Consider the following 11,845-nt stretch of genomic DNA (forward strand, 5'->3'; position numbering starts at 1 on the left):
TGTCTAAATTCTACCAACCTGAATCGTTGACAAAGATCAAGCAGACACTGTCAGTACGGTATGAGCTTCAAGTCCCGAGTCTCCCATTCTCCTTGAATTTGATGAACCAACAAATCTGAATCTCCCAGAATCCATATTTCCTAGACTCCCATGTCTACAGCTAACCTCAAACCCAGAATGCATGCTTCGTACTCGGCCATGTTGTTGGTCCAATAAAATTGTAGCTGGGCTGTTACACGGTAGTGTTGCCCTGTTTCAAAAATAAGTACAGCCCCTATTCTGACACCTTTCATGTTAGCAGCTCCATCAAAGAAGAGTTTCCAACCTGGATCTTCATCACGGTCAACCTCGTCAACACACATGACCTCTTCATCAGGAAAATAAGTCTTCAGTGGCTCATTCCCATCATCCACCGGATTCTCGGCCAAGTGATCGGCCAAGGCTTAGGCTTTCATTGCGGTCCGATTCACATAGATGATGTCAAACTCTGTAAGTAAAATCTGCCACTTTGCAAGTCTTCCCGTGGGCATAGGCTTCTGAAACATATACTTCAGGGGATCTATGCGAGAAATGAGGTAAGTAGTGTAGGACGACAGATAATGTTTCAACCTTTGTGTCACCCAAGTCAGGGCGCAACATGTCCTCTCAAGCAGAGTGTACTTATCCTCATAGGGAGTGAACTTCTTACTGAGATAATAGATTGTTTGATCCTTCTTTTCTGTGATGTCATGTTGACCCAATACATAGCCAAAAGAATTATCCAAGACTATCAAATAGAGAATTAAAGGTCTTCCAGGCTCTGGCGGGACCAGCACAGGTGGATTCGACAAGTACCTCTTAATCTTATCAAATGCTTCTTGACACTCGTCTGTCCACTTGACTACAACATTCTTCTTCAGCAGCTTAAAGATGGGTTTACAGGTTGTCGTGAGTTGAGCAATAAACCTGATGATGTAATTTAACCTTCCAAGTAGGCTCATCACCTCTGTTTTGTTCTTTGGCGGCGGTAACTCTTGAATGGCTTTGATCTTCGATGGGTCTAACTCAATACCGCATCGACTGACCACAAATCCCAGCAGTTTCCCCGACGGGACACCAAATGCATATTTCGCTGGATTGAGCTTGAGGTTGTACCTGCGGAGTCTTTGGAAAAACTTCCTCAAGTCCTTAACATGGTCAGAATGCTTCTTTGACTTTATGATCACATCATCTACATAAACCTCAATCTCCTTGTGTATCATGTCATGAAATATGGTGGTCATCTCCCTCATGTAAGTTGCCCCAGCATTCTTCAAACCAAATGGCATTACCCGATAACAGCATGTTCCCCAAGGCGTGATGAATGCTGTCTTTTCTGCATCTTCCTCATCCATCAAGATCTAGTGATATCCCGCGTAACAGTCCACAAAAGACCCAATCTCATGCTTGGCACAATTATCGATCAGAATGTGAATGTTTGGCAATGGAAACTCATCCTTTGGGCTTGCTTTTTTAAGATCACGGTAATCAACACATACCCTGGTCTTACCATCCTTCTTTGGCACTGGCACAACATTAGCTAACCAAGTGGGATATCTCGTGACCCGAATGACCTTTGCAGTAAGTTGCTTTGTGATTTCTTCTTTGATCTTCACACTCATATCAGTCATGAACTTTCGCAACTTTTGCTTGACAAGATGGAATGTTGGATCAGTTGGCAATTTATGAGCTACCAAATCATTTCTCAGGCCCGGAATATCGTCATATGACCATGCAAAGACATCTTTGTACTCAAACAATATTTTGATTATTTCCTCCTTAACTTGCTGTTCTAAATGCACACTTATCTTGGTTTCCCTAACATCATCCTGGTCCCCTAAATCGATTGCTTCAGTTTCACTCAAATTAGGCTTTGGTTTTTCTTCAAATTATTTTAGCTCTTTACTGATTTCCTTAAATGTTACTTCCTTATCATATTCTATTTCATCATCATATTCCACTTCTTGGATTATTATTTCAGAATTAGATTGGCTTTTAAGACTTGGCTGAAACTTCTTCATGCATGTCATGTCATTGCAACCAACATAAAAAGAACTGTACAAAAGAAAAAAAAGAGCAAAATAAAACACTATTAGGAATAACGGAAAATATGAAATTGCATTTCATTGAAAATAAAAGAATAGAAGGGTTTGAACATCAAAACAAGCAAAAACTAAAAATCTGGATTACAACCCTGGAATAACCCAGATAACAGAAAGGAAAACAAAGAAAACTACCAAAACTCCTTCCTGGTGGGGAGAGGAGTAGCTTCCCAATTGTTAAGCTTCATGTTTGGGCCAATGAGCTGCACATCCGCTTTACTAGAGCCTTCACCAACTTCTACCATATTGACCTCATCGAATAGACTTTGGAACCTCTTGATCAGCTCTTCATCAACATCGACCACGGGTTTTGGGATTGAGGAGGTTGGAGGTTTTTCGTCCCCTAGCTTGACAAAAAACTTAGAGATGTACGGGACAGGCTTGGGGAGTGACCATACCTTCTATTTCAGATTTTTAACTCTTTTCGTGTCCTTTTCTGTGGGCATGAATCTCAGACCAAATGTACCCTGATTCCCACTTGGGCACACCGGATACACAATACCCTACAAAGATGAGCCCAGACCCTTGCCCGGTACAAAACCATTCTTCAACATTTTATTCACTACCATGACAGACGCGGAGGATAGCTTAGGACCCGGAATGCATTTTCCTTCAGGAATCTTCTCAACAGACACTGTTTCAAAAGTTTGATAGACCCAAGGTCCCTTATCATCTTCAACTTCGATAAACGAAACAATTGTGTCATTACAAGCTGACAGGTCCTCATCACCGTGCACAACTATTTCCTGCCTATCCCATTCGAACTTCACCATTTGGTGGAGAGAAGATGGGACCGCCTTAGTGGTATGTATCCAGGGCCTACCCAATAGCAAATTGTAGAAGACAGCCACATCTAATACTTGGAATTCCATGGTGAACTCAACTGGCCTTATCGCCAATTCGAGCATTATATCTCCGACAGAATCTTTACCTCCCCCGTCAAAGCCTCGAACACACACATTGTTCAAGTGGATTCTTTCAGTGCCATTCTTTAATTTTTGCAGAGTAGACAGGGGACAAATATTCATTCTAGAGCCATTATCAACCAAAACCCTTGAGACAACAGAATCTTCGAACTTCACCGTGAGATAAAGAGCTTGGTTGTGTTCTGTACCCTCCATAGGAAGTTCATCATCTGAGATAGTGATCCTATTTACTTAGAAGATCTTGCTAGCTATATTTTCCAAGTGATTTACTGTGATCTTATCAGAAACATGTGCCTCATTCAAAATCTTCATCAAGACTCTGCGATGTTCATCTGAATGTATCAGCAAAAACAAAAGAGAAATCTGAGCTAGTGTTTTCCTTAACTGCTCTACAATGGAATAATCCTGCACTTTCATCTTTTTCAGGAACTCCTCAGCCTCTTCCTCGGTGACCGATTTCTTTACGGGCATTTGGCTATCCTTGAATGGCTTGGCTTTCCTTAATTCTTCTAGGGTGAAACATCTCCGAGAACGAGTCAATCATCCAGTTTCATTAACTTCTTCCTCTATTATTTTCCTTTGTATGTCACTATCACATGTTTGTAATTCCACGGAACAGCCTTGGCATCAACCATCGGCAGCTGGGTTACTGGTTTAATGATGATAGGGGTAATAGGAGCCCCCTTCACAACTATGATAGGCTTACTTGGAATCCATGGCACTACCATTTTTGAACTTTCCATACTTGCCCCAATATCTTTCGACAGCCCTTTCACGACCAACACCGGTGGCTTCAAATTGAGCGAGCTCAAATTTTCTGTCGCCCCTTCAACTGTCAAGGGATTTGCTTTGGTAGAGTTTGGAGCTTTAACCAAATTACTTTCACTGGCCCGAATCATCATGACGGACTTAGAAGACTTCTTTGGCTCCCCATCCTTGTGAACTAGTTCAATCATATGCGTCTCTACATGGGCTGGCAAAGGGTTTTGGTTGATGTTCGGCGTGTCTAGGCCTTGGACTACAATTTGATTTGTATTAATGAGCTCCTGGATTGCCCTTTTCAAATGCCAGCACTTCTCTATGTCATGCCCTGGAGCATCAGAACAATAGGCGCATCTTAGGGAATAATCGAGGTTCTTGGGAGGGGGATTTGGTATCTTTGACTCAATCGGCCTCAAGACGTCCAACTGCCTTAACCTTTGAAATAGACTAGCATAGGACTCTCCAAGCAGGGTAAAGGTTTGTTTCCACTACTGCCTCTCTCTTCTATACTTCGGCCTTGATAAAAAATTTGAACCATTGGGGTTTTGGTAGGGTTGTGTAGGTGGATAGGTATTTTGTGGAGCTGAGTAGGTATTCCTTGAGGCTGGGGCACCCCATTGTCGGTAAGGAGGGGGTTGAGCATATGACTGTGCATGATGAACAAGGTATTGGGATGGCCTGGTTGAGTATTAGGGGTTTTTCTAGGAAAAGTAATGTTGGGGAGGATTATATGGAGCTTGGGCGTAGGTTTGAGGTCGGGGTCGAGGATGGGTGTACTGATGAGGTGAGCCCCTCTGGACATGCCATGGTCCAGAGACAATCATGGCGACATTGTCCTTCTTCTTGCCTATCAAACTTCCGGTACCACTCTGGATTGCCTGGGTGGTTGCTTTTATAGCAGAATAGCTCATGATCTTGCTCGACTTGAGCCCATCTTCCACCATTTCTCCTATCTTTACCACATCATTGAAAGATTTACCAATGGCTGAGATCAAGTGACCATAGTAAGTGGGCTCCAGGGCTTGAAGAAAATATTCAACCATCTCGTTTTCTTCCATCGGAGGATTGACTCGTGCAGCTTGTTCCCTCCATCGGAACTCATATTCTCTAAAACTTTCACTAGGTTTCTTTTCCACTTTGGTCAAAGATAGGCGGCCTGGGACAATGTCTATATTGTACTGAAAGTGCGGGCAAAGGCCTGAGCCATATCATCCCATGTGTACCACCTGCTGGCATTCTGGCGGGTGTACCATTCTAAAGCTTCCCCACCCAGACTCTGGCTGAAGTACACCATCAGTAATTCGTCTTTTCCCCCGACGCCTCTCATTTTACTGCAATAACCCCTCAGATGAGCTACAGGATCCCCATATCTGTCATACAAGTCAAACTTAGGCATCTTGAACCCGAAAGACAATTGGACATCGGGGAACAAACACTAATCCTTATAGGCCACACTCACTTGGTTTCCCAACCCTTGCATATTTCTTAATGATTGCTCCAGACTCTATACCTTCCCAAACATCTCTTCTTGCTCTACGTTCTTGGGTGGTTTGTCAATTTCAACATGAGGCTTAAATTGGGGAGTGTAAGAGTAAGGATCTGGGACTTTGAAGGTGGGATCTGGTGCATAGTAGTGGGCATCTGTAGCGGGGAAGGCGGGCTCACTAGAGGATCGATGGAGGGTAGCTTGTGGAGGGGGTACAAAAATAGGAGCAAATGTCGGAGCAGGGTAGGAGGTTGCTTTGGCTGGTGGAGCATGAACAGTTTGGTCTGAAGTGCTGGGGTAGTTGTGGTAAGGGGTAAATCCAGGTGCATGTTGTGGGGAAAGATCAATGGTATTGGGCATCTGGGATTGAGAGAGTGGTGGAATGGAAGTAGGGTTTTCTGTGTAGTTGGTAGGGAACGAGGGTGGAGGGTGTCCCTTAATCCAGGCCTGATACATTTCCGCCATCTGGTGCTTCAACCTCCGGACCTCCTCTTGCAATTCCGATTCCGACTCAACAATCTCCCTTGGTGGGTCTACAACTCCAGTGTCTGTTTCCTTGCTAGCCATGACTGTTTGACGCTTTGATCGGGTATTGTATGGATGACTTGCCAGGATGCCAACAAACTAACCACCTTCCTGTTATTAAATAAAGATAACAGAGGACAACAACACAAACCACCATGTTAGCGTTAGGGCATTTATCAAATAATAATATCACATTACGTGCAATGCACCTAGCAATAATTAATGGTTCTAAAATGGCTTTGAGGGTCGCAGGGTCATAGCGCATAATCCCGATTTGCTCATTTCGATCCTCCCTTCTCTTTCTTTTCCAACATCTTTATCAATTTTTCTCTTTTATCTCTTCTCTCTCTCTCTCTCTCTCTCTTTTGAACCAAAAATGATTTGATCGAACCCGATGTAGGTTGCCTACGTATCATGTCCCTCATGAATCAGACCAAGCGTAGTTCTGGAAAATAAACTAAAAACAAAATCTTTTTGGGTTTTTTCGTTTAAAACATTTCGATATTAAAATACAAAGGGAAGTACGATAATGAAATACATGACAGACTCGACTACACTATGACAGACTCTGACACTACCTAAAGGACTCAGTACTCCTAGACAAGACGCGAAAGTAAAAGACAACATAAGACAATCTCAAAACATCTAAATAGAATGACTCCTCAAGCTGCTCCTGAATGTGACAGTCCTGGCTGGGCGGGTCCGATGAAGATCCGGATGGCCCCGTCAATCCTGTCGAATCTAAGCTCTGTATTATACCCTACAAGGACACCTCGAAGCTGGGAATGAGAATCCTGGAATGCGGGCCTACATCTAGAAGGCTGACTCTAGTAAGGTACTCACGGTGTTGTCCCATGTTCTCTACCAACCCTGCCAACTATGATCTCAGTGACTGAAGTGTAGCTCGAACCCCAACCCTTTCTGCTGCATGGGCCTCATCTGCCTGGGTAAATCGATCCATCAACTATCTAAGCAATATCCGTGAGGTGGCCTCCTCGTCAAATACTCCTCTAACACGTCAGGGCAATGGCCTGCTAACCCCCCACTGAGTAGACTGTAGCCATATGAAGTACTCATGGGTATACCCAGGTGAACGTGGGTCAGCAACTAAAGTATCCCTACCCATCTTCATTGCATGATACCAATAGGTTTGGATGTCGACCTCCCTATGCGGCATAATGTCAAATTCCCTAATGAAGTCACGAGAATCAAGAATGTAGGGGACTTCTTACCGCCTCCCTAACTGACGCATCACTCTAGCAGGGGTATATGGTCTAGTACACCAAAGTTCAATCAGTACCAAGAAGTCTTGCACGCGAGATCCTGCTAAGATCACGTCCAAATCAATCCATAGGTATGACCACAAAATCTTCTCTTCAGTTAAGGATCCTAAATAATTAACCCAATCCTGAACTCCGAGTGGTAAGGCAAACTTATCGAACGTCATCCTATGCTAGATGCACTTCACTCGATCTCTCAGACAACGGTCAATCACATCTTTCTCAAACATGGTGGCAGGATGTAAGTGTTCCATCATCCACAGCTGTAGCAACAAGTTGTTTCCCTCAAAGAACCTCCCACTTTCTCGAATCCTGGTCGAAGCATGATAGATCTCTGCCAAAATTGTCGAAACCACGGTGACCTTACTACTGTGTTTATCATGGAAGAGTGCAAAGGCTATTGACCCCAAATGCGTGCTAATATGTCTACCCTCCAAAGGAAATACCAGGAGACCCAACAATGCAATAGCGAAGACCATAGGATGCCTCTTCTTCCAAGAATCATATGACATGGAAAATTCATCTACGAAGGTCTCATACCCAGTAGGACGAGCAAACCTCTCAAATAAAAAGTCCAAAGGTACCCAAGATTGATATAGACATCCCATGTGGGTTTCCAAATCCATCCCTATGATCTTAAGGAGCTTGGTTCTTGAATGAGCCTTTGTGTAAATCAAATCATTGTCTAGGTATGGCAGGCGGGTTAACTCGGCTATCTCAGCTAAGGTGGGTGTCATCTCAAGATCCCCAAACTTGAATACCATCCTTGTGGGTCCCAAAATGTCAACATTGCTTCTATAAGGTCGGGACGGGGAGTGATGTCCATCCAATAAATAAGAGTCCCTAATTTACCCATCAAATCACGCTGCTCAAGTAATGTGAACATGTTCCACCATTTTACTAGCCTTCTAGGGACTTTGACCACCATTAATACTCTAGCATTGGTGAGTGGATCCATACCTGTATGGGAAAAATATGGTTAATGACTCAAGACATTATGTGACACCACAACATTTCCTAGGGGACAGTTGGGCTATTTCTGCAAAATGGCCTGAGGGGCCAAAAGTGGCTAAAAATGCAAACTCAAGAAAGGTGACCTCAAAGACATGGGAATACCTCACTAAAGCTTATATGAATTCTAACTCTTAATAATCATGGCCCAAAATTAATTTGCAGAAATGACACATTTTGCAAAAACGACTGATATGGCCAGAAGTGGCTAAAGATGCAAACTTGAAAAGGACGGACCTTAAAATAATATGACACCTAGTTGTGGATTCAATATCCTAAGACATGGGTTATTAAACCACTTTTTCGAAAATGACCCCAATTTGCAAGAATGGTCGATGTGGCCGAAAGTGGCTAGAAATGCAAGATATGGCTAAGACCCTGCAAAGCCAAGGACCTAAGACACTAGGAAGACCGCACCCAATGTGGTTTGTCTACGTATCACGTCTCGAAAGACGAGAATCATGTTCGCGTAGTTCGGAAAGATTGGACATGGGAGAAAGCCTTTTAAAAAAATGCAACAAATTTGAAAAAATTATTTTTTTTGTCTTTTTGAAAAATGATGGAAAATGTAAAAAAAAAATTGGATTTTTTTTCTTTTTCCTCTTTTTTTTTTTTTGAATTTTTGGAAAACGATAGAAAATGTAAAATCTTTTTGGATTTACTTTTTCTCCTTTTTTTTGAATTTTTGGAAAATAATGGAAAAGTTTAAAAATCTTTTTGGATTTTCTATTTTTATTTTTTTTTATTTTTGGAAAACTATGAAAAACAAAATGTGGGTGGATCCTACTTGCTTTATTTTATACTTCTACCTCAAATATCGTTGGTCCGCCAAATGATCCTTTTACCCTTAAAGAGATGCAATATGTAGCACGTAGGGATGATTAATGTCTTTTTGGGCCATAAGCCCACTTTGACATAATTTGGATAGGCCTCCTACAACGGGACACGGTGCCTGGGACCGAACCCTGCTAGGTATAAATGATATGATGCACAAAAGTATGACCTAAAGGCTGATCTACGGTTGGGGTTCACTAGACAAGGCAATTCGGGGCGGCACGTGGTCGATGGCGGCTGCTCTAGCTGTCCGCCCACTCCACGCTCCTACGCCACCCCCCTAAAGACACGGGTGACTTACAAAAGGCCGTGTACACTCAAAAGTACTCCGGAAGACTTGTTGCAGAAAGAATACTCGGGGTTATGCAAATGATGACAGTTATAAAGTAGTAAACACATAAGCAAAACTTTAAACACATAAACAACTAGCAAATACAAAATATAAAAACATAATAAAAATCAAGTAAAGCTAATGGAAAAGCATAAAAACCTCAACCAAATATTCTAAAAGCCAACAAGATCAGGTACTAGCTCGAACCTGCAACTCCCCAACAGAGTCGCCAGAGATGTCACACCCCTTTTTTAACCAAACTTCATTAACCCTCTTAAATAAATAAAAATTGTAAAGCTCAAAAGGGGTTTTAATTAAAAAGTGACAAAATATTGTGTTTAAAAGGAAATAACTCAGAGTCGCCACCTGACATTGATTTTGGTAGGTCAGGTCACCGTTTTATCAAAATGATTTTTTCTTTTTAAACACTTTGGACTCCAAAACTAAGTCTACACTAGAGATTCGGGTAAAGAGGTTCATTTGACTCGGGGAGAAGGTGTTAGGCACTCCCCAAGTTCCGTAACTAGTACGGTTGCACACTTGATCAAGTTGGCTTTAAAGTATTCGAATTGAGGTAACAAATACAGAAATGAGAAAATAAGCACATAAGAGGCTCGAAGTCGTTCCCACCTAATAAATAAAAATAAAATACTACGAGTTCTACTTTAGGTCTCCAAATACAAGCACTTAGGGGCATACCCCAAAAAATATATACAAATTGCATGGGGCATTTCCCGGATAATAAACTAAAGAAACGGACTCTTGCCTAAAAATAAAAATAAAATAAAGGAAACCTAAGATTTTCCTACCCGAGTGATAACGGCCCAAAACATGCTACTAGCGGACAAAGAAATGAAATGAATAAAAGAAGCTAAATAAAATAACTCATGGCATGCTCTTTTAGTCTTTTTAGTTTATTTTTAAACCAAGCCCAATCCTAAGACATGTAATTTAACTAAAAACTAGCGGGCTCGATCTCTCCCAATTCCCACGACCCAATTTACTCAAACAAACACTGAATTCAACAAAAGCAACACAGAATGTCTGAGCAAATAGCAAGCAAGTAATTAACACCACAAAATCAAAGAGAAATGAAAAGCTAATAAAGGAAAATGAATTTGAAGCACTGGAAGAGCCATTAAAGATTTCTCCTCACCCCAAGTCTTTATCAGATGCCCAACTTAACCGAACTCCGTCCCAAAAAGCTCACAACTTAATTACGCGAACCAATTGATCTACTTCCTTCTCACTCCAATATTTTAATCAGGTTAACCACAAAGCACTAAAGGATTTACTTTCTTGGCAGCACACTACAACAATTAAAAAGTAGACTATATATGTAGGTACATTAAACAGAATAGTTGAAAGCATACTTTAAGTTCACACGACCATACGCCTAACATTTCATTTTAAAATCTCCTAAAGCCCAAAGATGAAGTCATCACAAATCTCTATAAGAAACAGACATATATGCAACGTGAAACACCAAAGAAGGTAATGACATTCAGAGCATGAAGCAAGTAGCACAACCAGTAGGCTCTCTTAATTCTATATCATTGATGATGTTTCCATTTCAACTAGAAGCAACTTAATTATGGCATATGTTAAGCAACATCTGGTAAATCTCAGTTTCAGATCACTTTACTTACTTAACATGAGGAAACACTATGAAGAACTATCGTTCCACCATGAAAGCAAACGCTATGACAGTTAACTTCAAATCGATGAACGTGAATTATGCTTCACACAGTTAATTCATTCATGAATCCGAACCACGTCATGGAGATTTCAACTAAGCAAATGATTTAAAACAAGTGAAATCATTGTTTTGGCACATATAGAAATATCTCAGTTGATAAAAGGTGAAATTTCACACATAGTCCATGCTATAACAAAAATTCGAAGATCAATACCACTGTTTAGGCATTTTAGAAACTTGCTACAGATTCACACAAAACAGAGATCCGAACATTAAGATCAAGAACGCAAACACTATTACGCTAAACCAATTTAATTAAATCTCAACACTTTGTGAACTATTCAAGAATGAATCTGACGAGCCTAATCAACATTAATTTCAGCATCTAAGAACATAGAAACAGGGAAGCGACTCTATATCATGTGTGACTTAAATCCCCATCTTAGAATGGCTCTTCCCGTGCTTAATTCACCACAAACACAGTACACAAATAGAATGAGAGAGGAGATGAACCTGAGAATGCGAAATTCTTCAATTAAGTTTGTTTGGAGGCGAGTACAAATAAATCCGACAATGGATACTTGAAATAACATCAGCAGATGAACATGAATCGAACCAGCAACCAAGACTCGAACGGAAAACTCGACTTCGGCTCAATCAATCTTCATATCGAAACAGCAAAATCGAACAGTGTGGAATCCAAAATTGGAGGAAGAAAATCGAAAATAAAAGAACAACTGAACTAAATATTTTTTTTGTTTTCGGATTTGTGAAATGAAAAAAAATAGAACTCTAACCAAAAGGTTTCAACTATTTGTTTGACTCTCTTAACCAAAATGGAAAAATGGGAAGAATCCTCAAGAACCCTCGA

At 41.2% G+C, this 11,845-nt stretch overlaps 1 protein-coding gene across 1 annotated transcript; it reads right to left on the bottom strand.

The window, feature by feature from the left end:
- Window positions 1–443: 443 nt before the first annotated feature.
- LOC138883908 (uncharacterized) lies at window positions 444–3,241 on the bottom strand. The gene is made up of 4 exons (XM_070164626.1): window positions 2,644–3,241; window positions 1,593–1,900; window positions 984–1,379; window positions 444–902 (listed from the first exon to the last, which is right to left on the bottom strand). The coding sequence occupies exons 1-4, from the start codon at window positions 3,239–3,241 to the stop codon at window positions 444–446; spliced, it is 1,761 nt and encodes a 586-aa protein (XP_070020727.1).
- Between the last annotated feature and the right edge of the window lie 8,604 nt (window positions 3,242–11,845).

This window comes from Nicotiana sylvestris, chromosome 12 (genome assembly GCF_000393655.2).
Source record: "Nicotiana sylvestris chromosome 12, ASM39365v2, whole genome shotgun sequence".
Classification (NCBI taxonomy): Eukaryota; Viridiplantae; Streptophyta; class Magnoliopsida; order Solanales; family Solanaceae; genus Nicotiana; species Nicotiana sylvestris.